The sequence below is a fragment of the Bicyclus anynana genome, chromosome 16 (assembly GCF_947172395.1).
Source record: "Bicyclus anynana chromosome 16, ilBicAnyn1.1, whole genome shotgun sequence".
Lineage (NCBI taxonomy): Eukaryota > Metazoa > Arthropoda > Insecta > Lepidoptera > Nymphalidae > Bicyclus > Bicyclus anynana.
This window is the reverse complement of record NC_069098.1, coordinates 12,990,732-13,018,622: the sequence shown is the minus strand read 5'-3', so window position 1 is coordinate 13,018,622 and position 27,891 is coordinate 12,990,732. Positions and strand designations below refer to the sequence as shown.

The 27,891-nt window shown below is 34.6% G+C and overlaps 2 protein-coding genes across 5 annotated transcripts in view; one reads left to right on the top strand and one right to left on the bottom strand.

The window, feature by feature from the left end:
- Positions 1-336: 336 nt before the first annotated feature.
- On the bottom strand, positions 337-6,482 carry LOC112057833 (zinc finger protein 83). Its single transcript, XM_052886205.1, has 6 exons — positions 6,380-6,482; positions 6,064-6,237; positions 4,013-5,225; positions 2,981-3,134; positions 1,987-2,133; positions 337-1,150 (listed from the first exon to the last, which is right to left on the bottom strand). The coding sequence occupies exons 2-6, from the start codon at positions 6,208-6,210 to the stop codon at positions 820-822; spliced, it is 1,992 nt and encodes a 663-aa protein (XP_052742165.1). The 5' UTR covers positions 6,211-6,237; positions 6,380-6,482; the 3' UTR covers positions 337-819.
- A 3,481-nt stretch (positions 6,483-9,963) lies between these two features.
- Positions 9,964-27,891, top strand: part of LOC112057834 (pyruvate carboxylase, mitochondrial) — a 43,670-nt gene continuing 25,742 nt past the window's right edge. For all 4 annotated transcript variants that reach the window (XM_024098389.2, XM_024098387.2, XM_024098388.2 and 1 more), the window contains exons 1-4: positions 9,964-10,067; positions 18,690-18,980; positions 24,271-24,419; positions 25,773-25,913. In XM_024098389.2, coding sequence (XP_023954157.1) covers positions 18,897-18,980; positions 24,271-24,419; positions 25,773-25,913 — 374 coding nt within the window. In that variant the 5' untranslated portion in view covers positions 9,964-10,067; positions 18,690-18,896. The remainder of the gene's footprint in view (positions 10,068-18,689; positions 18,981-24,270; positions 24,420-25,772; positions 25,914-27,891) is intronic.

Genomic DNA, 27,891 nt, shown 5'->3' with positions numbered 1-27,891 from the left:
GAAATACCAAAATCTTTTTACTAATAACTTCATGGGAGGATTCTTCATTAAAATGGGAGGGCAAACTTCATAACGTAACGCGTTACGGCGCCTCTCTGTTTGGCTCCTTTCTCTCACGCATACGGTAGCGTCCCGAGTAGTAGTAGTTCTTTGTATAAATGTAAACTTTGAACCCCTATTTCATCACTGACTGGAATTAATAATCGTACATACGATTAATCTTACTTAAGATTATTAATTCCAGTCAGTAAAATGACATTTCAGTGACAGTTGCACTTGTCATTTTACTGACAGGAATTAATATAATCGTACTATAAGGTTAATTAAAAAAAAGAAAAGTATATAACATTTTTTATTTTATATACCAAATCAACTGTCTTTATTAAACTTAAACAAATATTTGTTATAAAGTAGGTATATATTTAAGACTTGTCTAACAAGAAACAATAAAAACTATAATAACATTTTTTGTGCGCTTTTTTCCAAATACACTCACGAGCAGCATATCCTCCGTTGTTATCTAAAAAAAATATACATTTGATATTAAGATTGTTTAACAGCATTTTTGTTTTATTTGTATATTGATCCAGGATTATTAATTTTGATACAGGGCACGCTACGCTATTGATCTCACTGCAATTACAGAAAGTAGCGACTGTTTGATTCAGATATACAGAGGCGGTTTTCTTGTTTCCCGCCTGTATCCTCCAAAATATACGCCATCTGTCGGCAATTTAATTAAAAAGAACTACTATTTGACAGTAATTTTACTTTTTAAAAATTATTTAAAGAACAAAATAAATATCGTTTGGCTTTAAATTATACTTTGAGTACTGGCAAGATTAAACTCTTATTAATAACACCATCTGTTAGCAGAACGCCACCAACTATTAGCTGATCCCTAACGCCATCTATTAGCTGATCCCTAACGCCATCTATTAGTTGATCACTAACGCCATCTGTTAGCTGATCCCTAACGCCATCTGCTAGCTGATTTCTAACGCCATCTATTGGCTGATCACTAACGCCATCTGTTAGCGTATGTTTGGGCGCGTTCACTGCTTGTACGTTCCGCGAGGAAATAAAGTGCTCCGATATGTGTCGCTGCAACTCTGCGTTTAGCCGGAAACTGTCGGTACATTGGGGACATCTGGAAACAAAGATGATTAATATTTTTATATCTACCTCGTATGTCGCCGCACATGGGCCACACGCGACAGCCACAAACGATACAAGAAGCAAGAAGGGGCCACAGAAATAGCTGTAGCGCGCGACAGCCACTTGTGGCCGGTGGTCGACACTTGTGGTCGGTCACTGCTACTTTTTTAAACCCATACATGCAGTATAAATAGAGAGTGGCGTGTGTCGGCGTTTAGTGGCCTGTGCGGGCCACAAGAAGCGAGGAGCGACGATTGTAGCGTGTGGTCAATCGAGTGCGGCGAGTCCGTATAAAATATATGAAAACTACAGGAAATATGCCGGTAGCGGCGTTTTGTGGTTGTGGCCGGCAGCCTTTGTGACCGTAGATCCCGATGGTTACCCTTTAGCCTATTTGGTATTCATCATTCATCATTATCAACCTATTTTAGCGGCCTACAAACGGGCCGCTAAAATAGGCTGATGAGAAAAGGAGCTTGGACTTACACCACTTACACCACACCACCAACTTCCCAACTCCTGACTAATAATTCAAATTTCTTTTGGAACTGCAAAAGAAATTTGAATTATTTGAGTTATTTGAGACAAGAAAACACACTGTTAAATAAGGTGAGTTGGTGGCCATAGACAGATGTTATTGTCACCCTCTTATAAGGGAGGTGCGGGTTGAGAATTCCAGTCAACCCTTGAAGAATATTGTGGCGATATAACTTTAGATCACAAAGTCCTTTTCAAGAAATCCCTTGGGGAAATTGGTGGTATTACACCCTGTGCCTCTTTTAGTGTTTGATTAAATAAACCAAGAATCGTATGTATAACAGTACATACTTATAAACTTTGTCTCCCAAATGCGCTCGACGGTGTTTGACAAGATCATTGCTCTGTGTAAAGGCCCTGCCACACATTTCACACCTGTACGGTTTCTCGCCAGTGTGAATACGGTAATGCCTTTTCAAATGGTCCTTACAGGTGAATCTGGAATAAAAAATTTTATTGGTCAAAATAAGTTTGTCAGTTTATTATTTGATAGCTGACACCGCGTGGTTTCCATTCTCATAAGATTTAGGGGATAAATATAGCCTATATCACTCGAGGATAGTGTAACTTCCTAAAAATTAAAGAATGTTTCAAATCGGTTCAGTAGTTCCAGAGCCTATTCAAAACATACAAACAAACAATTAAATCTTTCCTTTTTATAATATTAATATAGAAGTATCGATATCAATTTCCGGCTCAGAGCGATGCTTTGTCAATGTCGCAGTACTGATGCTGTGTTATTGCCCGTATACTTTATGACTCAATGTGTCATTAGCCATTCTTCACACGAGAGCTATTTTAACGGACGTTAAAAAAGCGTTCAAATACAAGAAATGCATTCTCAAGTATATTATGTTCACACGACCGCTTTTTTAAACACGACGCTTTTTTTCGAGCATTTTCAATTTTGGAAACCTTCATTTCTTCTGAAAACTTCGTGCAAATGAGGGCGTTGCATTGTCGCAGCAACATTTTAACGGAACTCTGTCGCTACAACTGACAGTGTTTCACTTGCTTCAATCCATTGTTGAGACTGACTTGGTGCGTGCTTCGCCCTCATGCACTGCGACGTCTTGCGTCATCGCAACGCAACGCATTGATGTGGACTCTCCCTTAACTGCTGAACCAATCTTGATAAAAGTGCTGTTATGAACAAGACTATTATATTCTCTTACATGGACTAACAGTGGAACGCATAATTTAAATTCGACACTCAGCGGGTGAACGGTGCCCTGGGGGCGCCCCCGCAACATCAATGAATTCCACTGTAAGACAGAGTACTTACCTCATTAAGCATGTGTCACACTGGTGCGGCTTCAGGCCTAGATGTCGTATCTTGTGCTTGTTGAGCGAGCTGCGCTTGGTGAAGCTCGCACCACAATGGTCGCACGTGAACGAACGTTCGCCCGTGTGCGTGCTTGCGTGAGATTTTAGTTCACCTGTAAGTCATTACCATCATTATCAGCTTATAACGGTCTAGCACAGGGTCAGGATACCCTATTTAATGGAGAGACTGAGGAGTTTAAATCCACACTGCTGTTCAAACATCCAAAGCAGATATAATCATTATCAGCTGGGACCAATAGCTTTAACATGATTTATTAAATAGCTCTTGAGACATGGCCATGTAAACTCGCCAACTGAAAATTTCTTGGAAGAAAGATGAGCTGAATATTTTATAACCTGATTTTGGGACCTACTACCTCTATACTATGGAAGTATTTCTATGTCATCATCATAACATTATGCCATCTGTCCCCTATAAGAGATTTATAGTAATAGAGGTGAGAGATACTAGCAACTTCAAATACAAGTACATAAAAATACTGGTCGCTTGTGCCAAAGGAAACTAACCCATATTGTGAAGGAGTAAGAATCACAGTACGAAATAAAGCCCTGGTATAAAACCTGGTTGCATAGATATGTCTCACCTCTATATAGTTAGACCCACTATTGTATATAGGGGAGAGGCTTGATCTCTTTTAAAGCAGGTTTGCAGGTTTATATTAATAATCGATTTTCATTGAACAGCAGGGCAATTACGACAACTTGGTGTATGATTTATAATGTGAATCTATACTAATATTATAAAGCTGAAGAGTTTGTTTGTTTGTTTGTTTGTTTGATTGAACGCGCTAATCTCAGGAACTACTGGTCCGATTTGAAAAATTCTTTCAGTGTTAGATAGCCCATTTATCGAGGAAGGCTATAGGCTATATATTATCCCCATATTCATACGGGAACGGGAACCACGCGGGTGAAACCGCGCGGCGTCAGCTAGTATTTCAATAATATCATAGAAAAATTACCAACTAACCTTTACTAACAAACTTTTTAGGGCACATTGCACAAGCATATTCCTTCAATCCAATATGCCTTGATATATGCTGATTCAAATTTGTGCTGGAGTCAAACTTTTTACCGCAAGTCGGACACAAAAAACTCTTGTCCCGGGTGTGTATCTTAATATGTGTTGTTAAACTAGATACATGTGAGAATCTCTTGTCGCAGACAGGACAAACATGAGGTTTGACACCTCTATGAGTATTTACGTGCTCTTTTAAAGTATCTTCAGACGGAAAACTTTTAGGACAAGCTGTACATTTGTACGGTCGGTTAATTTCATGCTGAGACTCATGACGTTTCAAATGACTGATTTTTTTGAACACCTTATTGCATTCTTTGCATGATAAAACTCTACCCTTTTCTGTATGTTTCCTCATATGTGCTGACAAGGAATTGACGTTTTTAAACATTTGCAAACATTTACTGCATTGAAACTGCTCTGCATTTGTTTCACATATATTTGTACAGACATTTTCTTTAGGTGTTGTATTCATGTCATGAGGATAAACATTTTTATGGACTATTTTATGTCTTTTCAAATGGCTCACTTTCTTAAATACTTTGTTGCATTGGTCACAAGTTATGAGCCAATCGTTTTTTTCATGACTTTTCATATGAACTGACAACAATTGCATTGAATCAAAACTGGAAGCACAAATAATACACATTAAATCTGTATTATTTGTCTCGATTTTTACATTTAAATCTGGGTTTCCACCATTTTGAGTTAAATGTTCATTTGCATTTGATTTGGTGTCAGTGGAATGTTTTAATTTACTGTCAGTTTTACTATTATGTTTCGCTTCATGATGTTTCAATTTAGACCAATTACTGTAGCACTTATCGCAATGAATACAGTTATATTTATTTTCTCTTACACCTTCATTACCATTACAAATGGAATGTGGCACATTTGCATTATGTGTCTGCAGTTTCTTATTATCATCTACAAATTCAGAATTTTCAACTTCACTAGTTTCAAACATGTTATCATTAATATTTTCTATTTTAATTTCATATGTATCACCTTCAAAGTTAATATGGTGGTATCCATCACTATTCATAGATGCTTCTACAAGCTTCTTTTCAGCTTTCTGTGCCATGTTGCAAAAGTGTGAAAATGATACAAGGCAATTATAACAATATCTACATATTTGTTTCGGCAGAGTATCATCTTTTTGGATCTGAAATTAAATAATTTTGTTTTTTTTATACATAAGCAAACATATAAATTTTGTTCACTATACTTCCATTGTGCACCTTAACAGAACTATATTGAATAAAATGCATTCTACTTTAAGCAATAAAACTCTAAAATGCAGCAAGTCGAGAGACAAATATCTTAGCATTCCATGGATTCACAGTACAGGTGCAGGGTCCATCGCGTGGTGGATAAAAAAAAAACAGAGCAAAGTCCAGGTCCAGGAGGTTTCTGACTACAGGATGTAGGGTTAAGGAATTCCTTGATGATCGATTAACACTCCCCTTCTCTGCTTGTGTTCTTTTCCCTACCTAACCATACTAGATCATATCCATGGTAAGCACCGGATGATATTTATAATTTGTATTGTAGTATGTGAATGACATTTTGCCAATTGATTTGTTTTTTATTTTGATGGGTCGATAAGGACCAAAGTAGGAAATAGGCCGGCTGGTATAGTGAGCAAAACTGCCAGTGGATTGGATTGAATTATTAAGTGATAGAGTGAGGAATTTAGTATTAGATTAAATTACTTCTGAGCTCAGCCCTTTGGGCCCAGGGTTATTCTAGTCTGTGGCATATAACCAGCAATGAGCAATGTCACCCTATAGTTAACCCACTGAATGCAATATAATGAGGTAAAGACTCTGAGCCCTAAGACTGACTTTTCATATTCAGAACATTCGAAAACGGAGAGAATGAACAAAGTGGGTAGGTTGATTAATATTTTCCAATACTTATTATGCGTTTCCAATACTTATTAAGCGTTTAAGTACCAACTTACTCTAATATATTTTTTTACATGGCTTCAAAAAACTTACTTTTAATGTAGTGCATGATAGTAACATATCAGCTATACTTGAAGAGTCCAATCTCTCAATGAAAAGATCAAACATCAAGGAATCTTCTTTCAAGCAAGTGCGACAACATTTTTCGAACGGAGTAACTTTAACATTATCAGAGGTCATTTTTTAAATAATTAAAATGTTTGATTTCTAAGTATCAATTTGAATTTGTTTTGATTCCAGTCTTTCGTATAATTAAAATAAAGTCTTTCGTATAAAGTTGAACTTTATGTAATGAAAAATTTTATTAATTATACGAAAGACTGGAATCAAAACAAATTCAAATTGATACTTAGAAATCAAAATCATAATCAATATTATTAATATTATTTTAATCAAAGGTTCTCAAATCTCAAAAATCAAAACAATGATTGTTAATGAAAATGAAATATTATGAATAGGAATGAAAAATTCACGAAGAATGTCTATTGTCTGTGGACTGTGTTTACAACAATGTTAGTGTCACTGTCACATCACAGAACCACAGGAATTCACAGGACACAGATTATTAAAACGATAAAAACGTCAAAATCTCTAAAACACAGACTATCGTAACAATTTACCTAGAGCTAGAAACCAAGAGCATCATGTTAGATTCGACTAATGTAATATCTAATCTATATTCTAAGGCAATGGTTCCCAAACCTGATTGGGCTTCGACCCTGCTAACAAACTACTAAATCGGGATAGTTCCCGATCCCAATTTAGTCCATTTTTGTCATCAAACAACATTTGATCGCCCATTATAGGCAGTTTCGTACTTCTGCCTTACCTACTGACGAACTAATGGTTAGAATTGAAAAATTATTTTTATGTTGAAAAGCCCGTTTAACGAGGAAGGCTAAAAGCTACATAACATCACGCTACAACCAAAAGGAGCAAATCATCGATCAAAAATGTGGCCAAAACGGGGAAAATAATGTTCGGTCGTCGGTGTCGGCTAGTCTTCCTAATATACAAATGCGAAAGGTCATTCTCACGAAATTTCGGAAACCGCTTGACGTACAAAGATGAAATTTGGCAGGGAGGTAGTCCATAGTTAGTAGGTATCTGCTAATATTGGATTTTACGATAGGGCCGGTTTAAAGAGTCTAGAGGCTCTCAGAAGTTTGTATGAAAGTCCTTGATTTTTTATGCTACAAACTTGTAACGTACAATATAGCGACCGTTAGCGGGAGTCGCTATTTATGCGAACTTTGAATGCATTTAAAATCATAACTATTTGGTATTTTTAAATAAAACAAAAACTAGTGTATCTGTTTATATAAAAACACTAATGTAACGAAGTTTCAAATGATTTTGCGTACCTAGTAACATAATTCATTGTGATAATCACTGATTAATAAAGTTGTGTGTGTGGGCGACCGGCTGTTGACCCGATTGATCTGGTTACCCTGTTTTGTGGCCTCGGGCCACGGGCCCCACATAAAATTCACTCGGGAACTCGGGACCCTCACAACCCATACTTTGGGAACTCTTGCTCTAAGGTTTGACAGCAAGTTGTGAAACTGACAGTTTTTGGATAAGGATTTGACATATATTTGACGTTTATTTCATTTTAATTAAGTTGTCAAACGGATCCGACCGACCAGTTATTTTAACCTGTGGATAAAATTATAAAAAAGTGGATTGAAATTAAAGTGGCGGGTTAGAATTTTTTTACGTTTTAATTTAAGGCAAGTTAACTTTTTTATTTATAAGCACGTAATATTGACCTATAATTAGTTGAGACGTAATAAGTTAGTTAAATTAGTTATTTAATTGGCATACAATTATTAACCTACGTCTTTTACTTGCGAATTTTATCGCAACACATTGCGAATAACATTGTATTTAATTACATAATTTACAAAATACAAATTAATTACCATTTGTGTTCATTACAGTTCGCTTGCAATGAAAAATTAATTACCTACTAAGTACGTTGAATAATAAATACGTAACATCAAAGGACATATATTAAGTCCGTATAGTCGTTGAGGTTCGGATATAAAATTATCTTAAAATTTGTTCTATACATTTTAAATGTAGTTACTAAAAACTTACAAATCGTGAATGACCTTGCGTTTGTTTTAATGTAGTTAGTGTTATTATTATATTTGTAAAAAAAATACTTATTATAGACTAATATCATTTACTTATTATGCAGATCTTTGAATACAGAGTGCACAAACTACTAATTGCTAGTTGTTAACAACTGCTATAATAAATTAAAGGCCGCTTTGTATAATGTTAGATTACATAGCATGTTACCCGAGTGATCAACATATGACTTTATCTTCATTAAGATCAAACTAATAGCATTGTAATCAGAGAATATTGCTATTAATACATGTAGGTATTACATTCTTAAATGTGGTACATTTACACACATACATACAGTCTAGTGTGCTTTTAATAATTTACTTTATGAGAGTTATTAATGGGTCATAATATATAGCCAATTTGAATGGCTAACTACATTAAACTAAACTTACTAATAAAAATTGAACCTTTTGCTGAAAATTGGTGGTAGCTTAGAACCAGAAGTCGGACATAATTTACTTAGGGTAGGGTATGGTAGGGTTGGTGTAAAATATTAAAAATCTGCTAGTAAAAAATAAAAAGAAATTTTATAATAAGTCACACATATTATCTTAAATGTCATGTCCTTACAGTTAATATTTAACTGTCATTGTAAAAATAATCATTAAACTTATTTGTTTTTCTACAATTAAAATTTTTGTTATACTTAAATAGCAAATAGTTCCATAGTTAAGATGAATTGGAAAGTTTTTGGATATGTTCCTTTCATTATACTCATTTTTACGACAGATGTGTATGTGATGGTACTTAACCCTACATCCAGTAGCCACAAGTCCTGGACTTTGCTTGGTGTTTTTCTCTTTACCACACAATGGACCCGACACCTGCACTGTGAATCCATGGAATGCTAAGATATTCATCTCTCTCAGTAGGTGTTAATTTAGGCATCTCAATTGGATGGGAAGGGGAATATTTTATTTATTTAAAAAAAAATTAAATAAAATATAATGGATCAAAAAAAGAAGAAACATGACTAATATTCTTTATTTTTTTATTAAATTTCCACTTTAAAAATTAGGACTGTATAATATTTACCATAATTATTTAATATTGATCTATTATACATATTATCTCTATTCACATAAGATTAAAAAGGACGGAGGTCTTGAATAGAATTGCTATCCTGTAATTGCTTATAATTTCTCTTGAAACCATCAAATCTGAAACAAAGTAATGCTGCTTTGCAGCAGTCAGAACTACCTGTAAAGACCGCATAATCCATCCTATACAAGGAAATGAATAATTTAGATTTATTATCCAAAATTTGATTTGAGTATTGTTTATTTTTTCAAGACAAGTTTCTTTAAATCTTAGTTTACCAGCAAAAATACACAATAAAGTAAGTTGAAAGGTTTCAGAGATTAGAATTATCTTTTATGAGTCTTTGTTATTTTGATATAGCTGGACCAATAATTGTAATTGGGTGTAATTGTGGTATAAAAGGAGCAGCTACCTACATGTACTTCAGTTCTTCTATTAGCCCACTAAGCACAGACTGATGACTAAAAAAGTATGTGTGGACCTAATCCAGGTTTCTTATATTTCTAGTCAGCCTGCGCTGGAACTACCAGATATTTTTTTTAAATAGGTGTAGCTGGCTGTCTTATTCATATTAATGAATTAAACCTATACCTTATTACACAAAGCACAAATACTCAGTCTACGACTCTCATAATATTAGTGTAAACTTGGTGATTCTCTTCCTTTCCATCGCGATGCTAAGCCAACCGGATTACGAAACATGCCGCTTGCCATTGAACTCGCTGATAAGCTTCTTTAGAGGTCGCTGTGACCTGTTTTATTAGACAACAACAAATACATAACAAAATCGTCAGTGTCGCGCCGGTGTCCGCGGAGTGCGGACGTGTTCAGTGTCGTGTTGAAAGTCTCGTGAGGTAATGTAATTTTTTTATAAACAACGCCGAAAACGTAGTGAATTTTTGCATACAGGTTTATTTAGATAATGGTTATATTGACCTTCAATAGTACTAACGAATGTAATAATGGTTAAATACCTAGCAACTATAAAACTATGGTGTTCTTAGTTGCGTTATCTTAGCGAGATTCTTATTAATTACATTATATTTATTTAAATAATGTTGGTACATTATTTTTATGTTGGTACATTATTATGTGATATGGTTTATTATTCCGCGGTATGGACGAAGGCGCAGTTGAATATCATTATTAATTTTTAAACTTTTGCGTAGGTATGCGTTGCAACTGTAAGTAAGTTTCGAAAGTGCGTATAATTTCGATTCTTACTACATCTTGGTCCAACGTAACATTGATTTTGTTACTTTCCCTGTCCATTTTTCATATTTCTGAAATTCCAGGTCGAGTTTCTTAATAATTTGGATCCCAAACTACAATCCAATCAATTAATTGATTATGATTTCATGGATTCTGTAACACATAGATAGTTGTGGCGCCAAAAAATTGACGTAGGCAATGTTAGCTTTCCCTTTCATATCCAGTTAAAAAGTCAAGCCGGTTTCCAAGAAATAGCTTTATTTTTTCAAATTGTGTTTCCAGATTACAACGATCACTAACATTTTCCTAACTAAAATTAGCAACTGGCGCCTGACGCCGTCACTAAGTTTGTCAAGCAAACATTTATCTACTTACATACTGTTATGGTTTTTAAGTTAAAATACATAAAACCATCTATTTCATTCAAAATAAGTATGCATATTTATGCGATACACTTGTAATTAATTTTCATTAGCGCAACCGATGTCTTTGTACCAACAATTAGTATCTATGGTTAAAAATTATACTGATTACTAATGCTGCATTAATTGTTATTAATATTTTTGCTACTGTCTATTGAATTTTTTTGTTCTCTATCTTATTCATCTTCTATTTATTTAAAACTATAAATATCAAAGCAGCAATCATACCTTGGCATGAATCGTAATATAATTAATTTACAAAATCTAGTAAAGTAATTAGAGGAAACAGAATATTCTATTACATACAAATACCGTGTTATCATAGATATGTTTTTCCTCAGAGCCGCAGACCAATAAATTACGTAAGTACAGACAGACCTTAGAGAAGTGATTTATTCAACAATTTACTATTCCAAGTAAACGAGGTCGAGGTGTGTGATAAGAACAAAAAAACTCAACAGAGAGATAGATGCCATAAAAAGGATAACAAAATTACAAACTCAAAACAAGCATACCCACCTACTTAAAAGTTAATATAACAATAAAAATAAATAGACTTACCTATCTAATTTGCTATCCCATTATATATTTATCCCATAGTTTTATGTGATCCTGATATTTTATATATTTTTGAAGTAGCAAAAAAAATTTCAAGTTAGTCAAGTAGTTTTGTAACTATAGGTACCTATAATAGTATAAGAAATATTGGAGATAAAAACTCCAGAAATTAGTGTTTAAAAACAAATGACAACCACATCAAGAATATCCGTCGTAGATGTAATCTTTGAAATATAATTACAAATTCAAATCGTTTTCTCAAAAGCCTTTTATGAACTACGAATTACAAATGTAATCTACGTAGCAATTTCACTACATAGATTACATTTGTTTTACAGTCTCAGTAGTTGTTTTTTATAGCGAGTTCAATTTATAAACTATAAAATGTAAATTATTTGTACTCATCATCATAATAATTTTAAAGTTAATTTGAAGACATTAATTAATTTGAAAGAATTATATTATGGTGGGTATAGCTTAAATATTGCGATAAAATAAATACCTAGTCAAGCTCTAACTATAGGTAATTATAAGATTGGTGATACTTGCAGTAGTCAAATGATAATATTATAATAATCACCTAAACTATCGACCTTTGGTTTGGAAGCCTAAAAATTGGTCCTTCCAATCCGAACAAGAACATGGAATTGTTGTCATACAATACATGATTTTAAAAGGAAAATATTATATGTACCTATATACATTACATCTTACGCAATAATGCAAGCATAATTAATACATTATAAATTATCATACATTCATGCATGATACATTGTATTGAACAAAAAAAGTAGTCAAAGAGTGATTATCCTGTTGCAAGTTAATCTAACCGTAACAATTATCTGTTTGTATTGCAGATACCGTAGTAAAGTGCTATTATAGTAATGGGACGTCCGCTCATAAGTGCTGCATATTAACTTACACTCATACTACAAACGAGTACATCATAGTAAAAGACAAAAGAGTTACGCAAAATACTAGATTATGAAAGTACTTACCTACTACAAAAAAGTTATTTTTATTAACACCGGCTAGAAGAAAAGCAATGCTGTAATTTTTTTTGTACACTTATTTCTGACCATATATACAATGTTATACAGTACCTAATGTACCTGCTTTTATGGCTATGAATAATTATAATGACATTGTATGAGAAAAATTGCACTGCGCAATACGAGTATCTAAATTCGGTTATCGTTTGACTAGAAGACTCCGACGAATAGGTATTACTTAGATAATTGTTGTTCTATTTAATGCTAATTTATATTTTTAATGTATTCTGTTCTCCAATTAATCCTAAGGACTGCTAGGAGAGAAGGTAAGCTCAATTATTTCGTAACAGGGCATTTAAAATCTTAAATTTCAATTAATATATCATTATCAAATATTATTTAATGTTTAATTAAAAAGAAACTTTAATTTGTTATCATTGACCCTGTAAGCCGATGGTAACCGATTAATGATGGCATTTTAAGCGTTCGATAAGCAATAGATTGCGGTAAGATAGAAACAGCTTTATTTAGACTTCACAAATTAGATTCACATAAATTAAATTAATTAATAATAAATCTTCAAATACTAGTGTAAAGTGTAATTCGCTTTTCTGAAAAGAAAGTCTTGAGAAGTTTATCCGACCCGACCCGTTTTAGAATAACCTAGAAAACCTCAACCTTTCCAACCTAAACGAAAGAGTCCTGTCCAATTACATTCTCTTTATAGTACCTAAGCATTTTGAGTAAACTTTTCACTTGAGTTTCAACTTGAGACACTGTGTCTCAAACATAAACCACTGTTCTTTCCATAGATTTACGAGTCGGTACAAGTGTTCTTTCAGAATTTTTGGCAGGGCATTGATATGCCAGTCAATCAGTCAGTCAGTTATTATTTTTATATACTACATATTTTTGTATAAATATATAATGTATGTATATTTTTTATATACATACATTATACGTAGATAATCAAATAATTCGATAATGATATATTACATGTATTAGATAATAATCCAAGGTTAAGTTCTTTATTTACGAGCGTAATTAATTAAGTTCCTCGTTAAATACCGCACCCCTGATGCTATTGTAATCTGGGTTTTAATTGGGTTTCCTTAATTAACCAAGTTTATTTATTTACTAGCGGATGCCAGTGACTTTGTCCGCATGGATTTTCCGTTTTGACGGACAATTATGTTGCCGATTTGGTGTGTGCCCTATTTTTTTTCTGGTGCCAAAAGAAAGGTAAAAAAAAAACTTGTCAGTAAAATAGGTCTTGCGTTATGTGATACATTTTGCGCTTAAATTTAAAGAAGAACTAATTTTCTAATACAATGTAAGCCCAAGTTATTCATAATGACGTAGCCAATTCTACCAAAATCGAGAAAGACCTACAGACTAGCGATAGTATCTTAATATATAAATGCGAAGGTCACTCATCACGAAATCGCGAAAAACGCTTGACGTACAAAGATGAAATTTTGCAGGGGGATAGCATAAATAGGTAGTACATGTCGGTTAAGAACGGATTTTGCGTTAGGGCCGGATTAAGGAGGTCAAAGGGCGTACGAAATCGCGGGCGTCCGCTAGGCTAATATAAAATTGCCCAAGTGTTTGTATATTAAATCATTGGCCCTAATAATATAAAATAGTTGGGTTGAGATTTTAGGCCTAATTTATTTATTTACGTTATTTTCCTGGTGTGAAATCCTTCAGTATTTTCCTGTGTCCTGCAAGTCTACGTCAATAATTTTATTACAGTGTTTATTTGCGTAATTAGCAGTTACGTTACTGTCTGATTTACAAATGGGTTTTTGTCGGATTTGTTTGGCGTTATATTCGTTAGTAGAAGTGATATCTTATGGGAGGGTAAGCCGCTTTATAGCGTAACGCGTTACATCGCCATTCTGGCTTCCCTTTCTCTCACGCGTACCTACGGCAGCAGGCTCTCACTTCGGTCGAGCTTCCGGAGACGCGTACGTTTTTTCGACTAACGACTAAAAATGGCAGAATAAAATCTTTAAATTCATTTCTTGACTTGTTCCTCTTGTCTCATCGATATTAATTATTATCATATACAAGTTATGTTAATTTTGATTATTCTATACATAGTACAGACGACAGGTCAGTGAACTGTTTATTACCATACGTGGAGTATCGGGTTCGATGCCCGGCATTGGCACACGAATGCGTCTAAACAACACAAGGTCGGTTGCTTTCAAAGTTACCCTACAATCGCAATCTTATCTGTTTTAGGAATTATCTAAATTGAGTTAGATTTGTCAGAGATATGTAAAAGTACTCGTAATATCGTACAATATCTCATTTATGTGGTTGCGTATAATGAAGTTCTAGGTTCGATTTAATCTTCTTTTCAAGAAATTATCTGTAGGAATTAGGTTTTACCCCCCATTTTAATCGTCAGTTGCGGCCAATTTCATTAACATCTGAAAATGATCGTTGCAGATTCAAAGCATTTTATTCGATGCTGCAGCTATTGGTCTACAATATATCTTCACGAGATATCTTAGTGCGCATTTTAAATTTATAGATCCTGGTTAAAACAATTCTTGTACATACAATGTATAGTTATACAAAAACCCGTTTTTGGGATTTTTTCTTACAAGAAAAATCTTAATGGCGGTGTTGGTACACCCCCGTGCCTCGGAGAGCACGTAAAGTCTGCGCCTGATCTTTCACCGGTCGTGTTTGTCTGCCATGCCATTGGACTATGAGAATCAGGGAAAAGTGACCTGTGCTTGCGCACACACTTGTGCACTATAATATCATCTCCTTGGTTAATCTCACGATGAGATTGACCACCGTTGCCGAAAAAGAAAGCAATTCAGTCGGGAGCACATTATAGTACTTAAGTTTTTTATTACCAAATCAAAAATGCATTCATGTAGGCACATAAGTAGTTAGATACTGGAAACATTGAGAATGGTTACGATCTCATTACAGATTGTCTGAAAATTCCACAATTGAAGGAAGCATAATGATCGTAACAACAGAAGTAATCATAGCGTCGAAATTGTTTGCTTTTCTCCCTAGGGTTGTCAAAAAGAACAATTGTACTTTTATCATTGTGGTACAATAACATTCTTCATTTTATACCTTTATTTCGACACCAAATCATCCTCAGAAAATATTGGCTTCATAACCATCATCATTATATCAGCGGTCAGCCGATGGACCGTCCACTGGTCACGATCACAAGTGGCACATCAATTCTCTTTCTACGATCGCACACGCTTCGAAAACTAGAAAAATGTATGGGAATGACAGATCTTGATCACGTGACCTGTCGATAGCAAATGTCATTTCCATACGTTTTTCTAGTTTGGCCACTTGGCTACAGGGGCTGAGCCGCCTGCATCCAGTGAATCTCTGCGACTCGCTTGATGTCGTCAGCCGTTTTAATTGTTAAAAATAGCCTCCTGTAAAATGGTGTTTTTCGATATATGACGTTAATGAACCAAAAATGCGTACATACTGTGAATAATATCTCTGTGATTAAATATACTCCAAGAAAGAATTCAATGACAGCTTGTACTCGTAATTGAAGTAAGGAAAAACATACATACAGCTGATTACATAACCTCATCCTTTTTGGAAGTTAATTAAAAGTATATTCCAAAATAACATATGTTATAGTTTTACTACTCGACAACCCTACGCCTCATATCAAAGGTTTCTAATGGTACACGATGATTAGTTAGTACACAATCATAGTTCACGTTTCCTATCACAAGTAACATGGTTTTTCAGACATATTTACCTACTTCGTAAGTGCATGGAGAGTATCATTTTACTGCAAAAATAAAAATGACCTGTTTTTTACTGTTTCTACGAAGACTATTGAAAAGTTTGGGGTGTTATTTACTGGACTCAGCATAATCATCATCATCATTAGCAATTCATTTTCGGTGGTTGAGCACGAGTCTCCTCACATAAATAAAGCCTCAATAGCTCAACGGTAAGAGCGTACGGACTCATCACCGAGGGGTTGTGGTTCGATCCCCGCCCCGTTGGTCTATTGTCGTAGCCACTCCTAAAACAGTCTACTTGGATTATAAAAGATATGGCAAATATTCTTTAAAAAAAATTAAAGGTTAGGCCAATAGTCCACCACGCTGGCCAGGTGGGCTCAGTATTCTTAGTATAAATTACAAACTTTTCAACAACTCGAAAAACACCTCAAAAGATCAAACTAAGGGTCTAGGTATAGCCTAAGGGTTTGCTACGAAGCGAAAGCCTCATCATATCCTGAGAAAATATCAAAAAATTACGTTTTATACTTGGACAATTGACAAGCTGGATCCTTGAACTCTTTTTAGATAATTTTAATGTTAATAACAAAAACAAATTAATACTTACAGCTACGTTTAACGTCATAAGGTCATAGTCCGATATTAACAAATTGTTGTTACGTCTTATATTATTATTGTCTTAAAGAACGTTATTAAATTTCTCTATATTTCCTTGTCAACGATAATGTAATGATACGAAGTAACATATTGTAGATGGATTTTAAAGTCATCCATTTATTGTATTGAACATTGGACTTTTGCGTCATTCTAATGCTAATATTACAAAGCATAGTGTTTGAACGCGCAGATCTCTTAGCTGTCAGGTGAACGAAATTTTTTTTTTTGATAAATTCAAATTATTAATTTGTTAGTATTGTTCTTCACATACGAGTAACATTCGGCTTAATAAATAGTGTGCAAATATTATACACTAGCTGACGCATTTATCAAGGAAGGCTATAGCCTACATCCCCGTATTCCTACGTGAAAGAAAACCACGCGGGTGATACCGCGCGGCGTCAGCTAGTAATAAATAACTTTGAAAATTATTTTACAGCTAAAGAACCAAACTAACACAGTATCAAAGAAACAACTGCCTCAAGGTTTCTTATTTTACGCTAAAATTAAATTAATTATACATATGAGGAAAACGGATGCCTTTGGTACGAAAAACACGAAATGTTCATTAAAATTACTCAATGCAGTCAAAATGAACTAACTATTTAAGTTTTAGCAAGATCAACTTGTGTAAAACTTAAAAGGCTTGACCAATTTGTTTTTCGTTTTGATTAAAGGGGAAAACTGGAAAACTTTTCAGTCTATGAAAAGTTTCTGTCGTTAGAAATTACAGCTTAATAAATAGAGAAGAAAAACGCAAGTGTTAAAATGAAAAAAAAACTTAGTTTTTATTAGATACATCGCTAAAAATAAATAATAAAATCTACTAGTAAAAATAACACGTAAACGGTGAAAACGACGTTTTCTAATCATTGGTAATTTTTATTAAAAAAAACGGAAATTTAAAAAAAAAATTAATATATCTTTTTTAATGCGCTTACGTCTAAAAACATTCACTATTTATATGCCAATGAACTTATAATTTCGTGTATTAGGTATTTGATAATATTATTTTGTTAGATAAAAATTATAATCTGGCAAAATGGTATCTTGTCAAATATCATCATTAAGTGATGATGATAAGACTTGTTTAAATTCCAGTCAAGCCCTCGCTATCTGGTCCCATCCGGTTAAAACGTGCATTACATTATCATTTATCTATATCTAAATATGTTTATCTGTAAATGTATAAAAAAATATTAAACTGTTTGGGGGTTCGCTTCAAAAACTCAAAATAGGTTTGCGCCGATTGAGCTTAAATTTTGATTTTATCTTTTTTTGTGGCAATTTATTTGTCAAAATCCAAAGATTTTTTACTTTTAGTGCTTCCATTTAATTAGGTAAGACTAAAAGCCTAATGTTGCTCTGGACTTTGTTCTCTTTTGTAAAATTGTAAATCCGCATGATAAATGATAATCCGTTGTGCCATAAGCAAACTAAAAGACAAAAATTTTGAAAATATAAATGAAAAAAAATGTCAGCTCCGACGCACGAATGATTGTCTAAACAGGTGTGGATTGCCCCACAGCATACACTATGTACATCTCAATACTAACGCCTGAAAAGTGAAAGGTGCGCAGAATAGCTTGCGCACAAAAAATGTAACGCTGTCATCCGCTCATCGAATTTCACTGCCCATATTTTTTTATACCGGGGGCTATAAATGAAAAATCGATTTTTAAGGAGTAAACTCCAATAAAAAATAATATTTCCTTTGTCTTTTACTTTAACTTTAATGTAAACCAAATTCCACACTGATGGAAATACTTATTAGTTTTATTTACACTTTTTTTTTAATTTTTAACAATGCTTAGTGCTATTTAAGTGTGTTTTTTTATTAATTCGTAAATTTTTACTTGTTACAGATTTAAAATAATCGAGCGAGACATCACGAAAAACGAACCGATTATAATCTAGTCAAACTTATTTTTTTTGTAAATAAAGTTGTTTTTCAACATGAAATAGATTACTTAAATATAGTTGTGATAAAATCTCCGTCTACATAAGCCCGTACTTAGAGGTTAATTAATTTAATTTTATAATATTTATATTGTTATATTTTGTGAAACAAAATGCAAATATTAAAAGCAAGATTTGCACTAAGGGCCAGTGCTTCACACTTTCGAGCATGGAGCTCTACAAGATCAGCATCAACAGTAAGTAATCAGTTTAATATTTTTAATATAGTCCGGCCGGGTTCAGACGTTGGGTTTCTGACAGGCGATGTAACTTCGAACTGCCGTACAAGGTTGTTGAACTGCGCTGTTTCAAGGCTATGCCAACTGTTTGTCTTTGTAGTGGTGACGCAAAAAACGAGGCAATTGTAATAGGCTAGTTGACACTTGTTTTTAAATGGTCTTAAATTGTACATTATCGTTCTCTTAGATTGAAAAAAAATTAGTTAACATAGACGTGATTAGGTAATGAAAATTTTAATTTTTAAATATTTTTTTTGATACTAAGAGCCAAAACGCCTGCCGGCCATGATGGTCTATATATCAAATGTTTCTTAACGTCACGTTAACAAATCCTGTACAAACGGAGCGTTTGACAAAAATATTAGATAAATAAGTCAACAATTTTTTGACTTTTGGTACATCAAGTGACATTGTGACGTTATAAAATGAACGACAGCGTTTTTGAAGTATGGAAAATTTTAAAAAATACTTGGTTTTTAAATTACCTAATTTGTTTTATTGTTTTGTTTTAAAAGTTTTATTTGAAATTCTTAACTTTTATTAATTACTCAACATCGATATATTTCGGACCCTTATTAAATAACATTAATTTCATGTACACATGAAATTAATGTTATTTTGATAATAAGTCAACTACCCTATTGAATATTTTTGACCAACTTGTCAAAAACGCAATCTCTAAGCGGACGGACATTACTCCTATTATACGTAATAGGTACTAACTGCCCGAGAACTTGACAGAAATCGAGGAAGGAACCGTGGTGTCTACAATTTCACAAGCACCTATATTTTTTTTTATTTCAATGAATGAGCCAGTTTTTTTTACCACCACCAATAGTACCAAATGTATTCAACCCGTATGTATCTCTGACGGTTATTATAATGGCATCATACCAAAATGCTACATCGCTTGGCTGTACTTCGCCTACCAAAAGACCAGACTTGAGGTCATTTAGAAAATATAAAATCCTAAATTGACCTGAACTCAGACCCTAGGGTCTATGCGTGGAATACTACAGAATTCCAAAATACACCAGCCGTTAATCCCATGCTCTCGTTTACATTAATCCAGTTTCATGTGATCTTGAACAAGTTTACTTATGGTAAACGCACATTACGATTACGATGCAACACTATGAAACTGAGCAAGCAATTAAATATCACGTGTCTCAATCGTGAGGAAACCTGCATACCAGAGAATTATCTTGATTCTCTGCGTGTGTGAAGTCTGCCAATCCGCATTGGGCCAGCGTGGTGGACTATTGGCCTTATCCCTCTCATTCTGAGAGGAGACTCGAGCTCATCAGTGAGCCGAATATGGGTTGATGAGCAAGCTGCTTGTATTTATTAACTAGCGGACGCCCGCGGCTTGGTCCGCGTGGATTTCAGCTTTTCACAAATCCCACCGTAACCATGGACGTTATTATACATATAAACCTTTCTCTTCAATCACTCTATTTAAAAAAACCGCATCAAAATCCTTTGCGTAGTGTTAAAGATTTAATCATTTAGGAACAGAGAAAACAACTTTGTTTTATAGTAGTTATACACAAAATGTTGTAGAAAAACTTCTGTGTAACAATATTTTATGAAACAAGAAATTTTGTATCACTGTAAAAAAACATATTATTCAAAATCTTTGAAGAAGTAGAAAAAATATTTTATAGCACACCATATAAAAAATAATTAAAACTAAAAATTAGCATGCAAAGGTGGCCTTATTGCTATAAGCAATTTCTAACAGGCAACATCTGATGACAGAACATTACAATATGGTATTGATTTCACTGAAAGCAACTCTGTAGTTTGACTAAAATCATACGATAAATTGCAGATTGCTGCGACTTCCAATGTGCGCTAACCTTTAGCATGACTTATGTAATTATTACCCGACCAGACTACACGAACGGTTTAAAATAGAGGTCAAGTTTAACCAGTTGCTGCCCGTAATATTGATCTTCTAGCTACTACAAGATTTAAAGATATTTTTAAACTGTAAATATTAAGAAATCAGTCATTTACAAGTCGGAGACTTGCACTCATGGTTCCGTACCAAACTTTAGTCTTTTATCGTAAATGTTTTTACCTTTGGGTAATTGTCCTATAGCTTTTTACTAAATTACAAGATTTTATTTGAAGGTAACAGGGCCTAGTGGCAGTTTGATAGTGATACTATCGCGTTAACGTAAACGCGAATTTCTAAGGAATTGAAACAGCGCAGTGGCGCTACTGCACAACTGTTTCAATTCCATATAAATTCGCGTTTACGTTAACGCGATAGTAACAGTATGAAAATATTGCAAACTCCCACTAGGCAATGTGATGTAACAAAAAGTAGAGGTTTAATTGCCTCACGAGTATGCGAAGTAATTTACCGCATTTTTGACCGCGTCGTTTCAAGTCTGATTTTTTTTTAACCCTCAGAGGAATTGTGTACCAAGTTAAAATTAAACTTGGTACAAATCGAGTGAGTGAAAGACATTCCATAGAAAATCCTTTAGGGTCCTAAAAAGGACACGTATACTAACGGTAGCCTGTCAATATATATATAACAGTATAGTATATGTAAGACAAAATATTAATTTGTACAAACGAAAAGGAGATTTAAACCCACGTCTTACTAGACACGGGCATAAGTTAGTTATTTCTGCATATCGTCTCCAAAGAGTAAAAAAATCTTTTGTAGGTTTGGGTGTACTCTTCTATAACAAGATCCCCAAGACTGTGATGGACCTGCCAATGCATAGCTTTAAGCAATGTGTTAAAAAACATTTACTTAGTCGAGGTTACTACAACATTGATGAGTTCCTTAAAGATAAAAGCGCTTGGAGGCCATTGGATCAGCTTCCACCTTCACACAGGAAATAAAACTATAAGAAATTGTAATTGTTATCAATTGTAAATTATAATACTGTATGACTTTTTCAAAAGAGCAACTGTTGAGTTTCTTGCCGGTATCTTCTCAGCAGAACCTGCCTTCCGAACCGGTGGTAGAATCTTTACAAATAGTCAACTGACGTGTCAAAAGTGCTAGTAAACTGAGCCTACTTGAAATAAATGATTTTTGATTTGATTTTGATTTGATTTGACATTGAAGTGATTTTAAAATGAGGATTTCTTTTTTTTTTATTTGGAAGGGACCCTAAAATCCAACTAAATAATGCCTTCATATTTATTTCGAGGTTATTTTAAAATAATACTGCATTATGGAATAAAGAATTAAGATAAAAATAAAGTAAAGTAAGTATGTATTCAAAGCAAAGGAAGATAATAAGAACATGTGCTCAAATATTCTCAGGGTCGTTGCGGTTTTGTTTCCATTCGAATAACTACTTCGGCTACTTTGTCGTTATTTTATCTTTATTTCTAACGTTCTGGTTTTGTGTAAGTCACAGAAACAGCTTACCTAGTATTTTTTATGTATTTAACTTTTCTGCATTTTTATTTAACCAACCAGCAACCTGACGCCTGACCTTTTTTTTACGTGGGGAAATCCTCATGGATACCTTCTCGCCACGGGCAGGCAAGAAGGTTATGTCGGACTTCAACCGACTAAAACCCCACGGTGTTCCGACTCGCCGCCTGATGACTGAGCCACGGGATCATTTCGTAAACTACCGCAACCCAGCCAGCGACACTCGTAAATCGAGCTCTCCTGTTGTATTAAGATCGCTTAGGAAACACTGAAAGCGTTAACAACTCTAGGACTTATCTCCGGTGGGTGACAGATTCCCCGTATCTATCACCCGGAGGTCCTCGTCAAGGAGGCAAATGACGGTCCTGAACGAGCCGCCTGCGTCCGGCTCTCTTACGGCGGATAGGATGAGACGGCCTTCGTAGCGCAATGGTATGCGCGGTGGATATACAAGACGGAGGTCCTGGGTTCGATCCCCGGCTGGGCAGATTGAGATTTTCTTAATTTGTCCAGGTCTGGCTGGTGGGAGGCTTCGGCCGTGGCTAGTTATCACCCTACCGGCAAAGACGTACCGCCAAGCGATTTAGCGTTCCGGTACGATGTCGTGTAGAAACCGAAAGGGGTGTGGATTTTCATCCTCCTCCTAACAAGTTAGCCCGCTTCCATCTTAGACTGCATCATCACTTACCATCAGGTGAGATTGTAGTCAAGGGCTAACTTGTAATAAATAAAAAAAAAAAAAAAAAAGAGAATCCACGTCGACCTCTCTCAACCTTGACATAGCCTGACCTAGACAAGACCATTACTGGCTGTTAAAATAAGCTGATGATGATTAGAGTAAAGCTTAATAATTTATCTCTAACACCAAAAAAACGCGTGGGGGAGACGTGATCGAGTGTATTAACATTATAAATTCTTTACTTATGTCATAAATATTATAGAGATTATAAAGTTAAATCCGATAAGTATAACACCTATTGCACATTTAAATGATTTGGAACCATTGATCGCTTATAATATAAGGACGCACAATGATGTAGAAAAATTCACTTAAAAACTGGCCAATTTTGCTTTAACAGTTTTAGAATGATTGGTAAAGAAAATGAAATCTAAAGGCCTTTAAATATAGTCTAATAATCAATAAAATCCCAAATTCAGAGCAAATTCAACCTTAAGGATTGAGTTTAAGATTGAATTTGCAAATGCGACAACTTGAATTGAGCGCCAAGAAGTTGTGTTGACGATTTTTGGTCGCTGATTGTGCATTCATTTTTATTAGGAGATCGATATATAGAGATTATAAAGTTAAACCCGATAAGTCAAACTTATTGCATATTTGGCAATAAAAAAAATCCCTACCACATAAATATCTATTAATCATTTCTGTCATAAATTGTATATTGTACCATTGCCTTTCATGTGACCCCTAAAAGTCGTGTAGTTACCAGTATTTACTATTACATTTACTTGAGTAAATACTTATGAAGGTGAACGAAAACAGTTATGACTTCTGTTTAACATTAAGTTAGCAATTGACTGCGATCACACTTGATAACTAACGATGCAGTCTGATAGTAGCGGGGTCCAGTCTAGCTGGTTTGAGGCTTCGGCTGGTTACCACCCCACCGACAAAGACGTACCGCCAAGCGATTCAGCTTCCGGTACGATGTGTAGAAACCTATAGGAGTGTGGATTTTCATCCTCCTCCTATCAAGTTAGCCCGCTTCCATCTTAGATTGCATCATCACTTAACATCAGGTGAGACTGTAGTCAAGGGCTACTTTGAAGAAACTTGGTCAATCTGACGTTATTAACAGTTGGAATTTTTCCCAGGATTCAAAAACAGTAGACTACAAACCGATCAGAAGCGTGCTGGTCGCCAACAGAGGAGAGATCGCCATCAGAGTGTTCAGAGCATGCACAGAACTGGGCATCCGTTCCGTCGCTATATACAGCGAGCAGGACCGTCTCCAGATGCACAGGTACTTGATGCATGCATGCTATGAGTCAGGAGGGTAACCAGGATTTAAAAAAAAAAGAATATTTGCCATAAATATCTTCTTTTTTTTCATCCACATCATTATCAACCCATGTTCGGCCCACTGCTGAGCTCGAGTGTCCTCTCAGCATGAGGGGTTAGGCCAATAGTCCACGACGCTGGCCCAATGCAGATTGGCAGACTTCACACACGCAGAGAATTTAGAAAATTTCTGGTATGCAGGTTTCCTCACGATGTTTTTTTCACTCAACTTCACCGTTTGAGACACGTGATATTTAATTTCTTAAAATGAAAACCGGGTTCGAACCCACACCCTCAGGAATCGGAGGCAAAGGTCATACCTACTGGGCTATTACAACTGTCTTTTTGACATGACCAAAATTCCCATTTTTCCCCAACTAATCAGAAATTCCTGCATTAGGAGATACGACAATAGTCCATTGTCGATGCCTAGACTGCACATATTATTATCGCGAAAAGCATTTTCCCCGATATATTCGACAACGAAGCAAAGTTTCGTCGCGAATATGTGACTTATTATACATTCTTCTTTAGCTTATAGATGAATTATTATTAATGGCAATTTTAGTATTGGTAAATAGTAAAATAAGAATCAAGTTTATTTAAGATTTTTCAGTAAAGAAGCTTTTTTGAACCCCTTAGCTCCTCTCCTGGATCCGCCACTGCCATTAGTCATGACGTCACTGTGTTGTATGAAGTTATTATTGACTGACACAATTAGATTATTGGCAAGGCGTAACGCTTTTGATAATAACTAACTTGGGCTATTAGTACGCATATTAGTGAACGAAATTAGCAGATCTAAAAATAGCTGTCTTTTTTAATAAGAAATAAAATGTCAAATTTAGATATAGTTTAATTATTTAAACCTATATCAGTAAATACCCAAGAATAACATTTGCAATGAACTATGCCGAATCAACATCTGAAGATGCTCCGGTTTCGGAGACATATCTACATAGAGGATTTTTCACCAGTTCTAGGTGGCTTTTCCGTACGAATATGTGATTTTTTACAGATAAATTTATTAGGTGTTCATTATTTATTACCAGATATATTTTTGGGGGTCCGCACCCAATTGCTAAGACTCCGCTGTCCGTCCGTCTATCAACAAGCTGTATCTTATGAACCGCGATTGTTAGACAGTCCAGATACAAATACTAAAAACTGTAGCTCATATAACAAATCTATTTTTTTTGACTATTTTTATAGATAGTAGTACGGAACCCTTTGTGTGCGAGTCCGACTCGCTCTTGGCCGTTTTTATCATATAATTTATTAAGTAAGTAAATGCATAATGATATATTTGTTACAGACAAAAGGCCGACGAGTCATATGTAGTCGGCAAGGGCCTGCCTCCAGTAGAAGCGTATTTGAGCATTCCAGAAATCATCAGGGTAGCCAAGGAGAATGACGTAGATGCAGTGCATCCAGGATATGGATTGCTGTCCGAACGGTAATGTACTATCATCATTACCTTTTTGACGGCCTCCGTGGCCGCGATCATAATATGTCAATCAATTCCATACAATTATATCATTCATCTACTTTTACACACACGTATTGTAATAATATACTGCTTGGAAACTCAAAATTAATTGAGTTCAATTAAGTTTACTTTACAAGCACTTTTGAAACGTCAAATTATGATTTAATAGTGATTATTAAAGGAGGCTTAACGTGCTATCCGAGACACGGGGTAAAGAATTTAAAATGTTTTTTTTAAGAAAGAAAAACTATGTATCTCATATAGCCTGATCCATAATTCGACCTCAGGACTTCGAGATCCGAAACCACATAGGCTAACCACAGGGCCAAAGAGGCAGTTAAACCAACTAACACCTATATTGTAATTATAATTATATTAATACGAAAGTCCTAAATCTCGGTCAATCGATCGGCATAGACTGGAGAAGACAATGTTTATTTGTCTTGTCCAATTTCTGTTAATAGAAATTGTCCTGTCCAGAACGTTGACTATAACTAAATAACTAAGAATGGCAACAGTAAAAAAAAAAAAAATAAGTCATTTGTAAACTGTAACATAATTTAACAAGTGTTTTATTACTAAAACATACATGGCGCAGTCAGTAGGATTCAAACGTATGCTCGAACCATTTGTAAACTGTCATAATTCGTTAAGATATTTTAACAAGTGTTTAATTACTAAAATATACATGGCGCAGTCGGTAGGATTCAAATGTATGCTCGAACCATTTGTAAACTGTCATAATTCGTTAAGATATTTTAACAAGTGTTTAATTACTAAAATATACATGGCGCAGTCGGTAGGATTCAAACGTATGCTCGAACCATTTGTAAACTGTCATAATTCGTTAAGATATTTTAACAAGTGCTTAATTACTAAAATATACATGGCGCAGTCGGTAGGATTCAAACGTATGCTCGAACCATTTGTAAACTGTCATAATTCGTTAAGATATTTTAACAAGTGTTTAATTACTAAAATATACATGGCGCAGTCGGTAGGATTCAAACGTATGCTCGAACCATTTGTAAACTGTCATAATTCGTTAAGATATTTTAACAAGTGTTTAATTACTAAAATATACATGGCGCAGTCGGTAGGATTCAAACGTATGCTCGAACCATTTGTAAACTGTCATAATTCGTTAAGATATTTTAACAAGTGCTTAATTACTAAAATATACATGGCGCAGTCGGTAGGATTCAAACGTATGCTCGAACCATTTGTAAACTGTCATAATTCGTTAAGATATTTTAACAAGTGTTTAATTACTAAAATATACATGGCGCAGTCGGTAGGATTCAAACGTATGCTCGAACCATTTGTAAACTGTCATAATTCGTTAAGATATTTTAACAAGTGTTTAATTACTAAAATATACATGGCGCAGTCGGTAGGATTCAAACGTATGCTCGAACCATTTGTAAACTGTCATAATTCGTTAAGATATTTTAACAAGTGCTTAATTACTAAAATATACATGGCGCAGTCGGTAGGATTCAAACGTATGCTCGAACCATTTGTAAACTGTCATAATTCGTTAAGATATTTTAACAAGTGTTTAATTACTAAAATATACATGGCGCAGTCGGTAGGATTCAAACGTATGCTCGAACCATTTGTAAACTGTCATAATTCGTTAAGATATTTTAACAAGTGCTTAATTACTAAAATATACATGGCGCAGTCGGTAGGATTCAAACGTATGCTCGAACCATTTGTAAACTGTCATAATTCGTTAAGATATTTTAACAAGTGTTTAATTACTAAAATATACATGGCGCAGTCGGTAGGATTCAAACCTATGCTCGAACCATTTGTAAACTGTCATAATTCGTTAAGATATTTTAACAAGTGTTTATTTACTAAAATATACATGGCTCAGTCGGTAGGATTAGTCGCTTTCATAGGGAATCTAATTTCCAACATCATTAAAATCATCCTT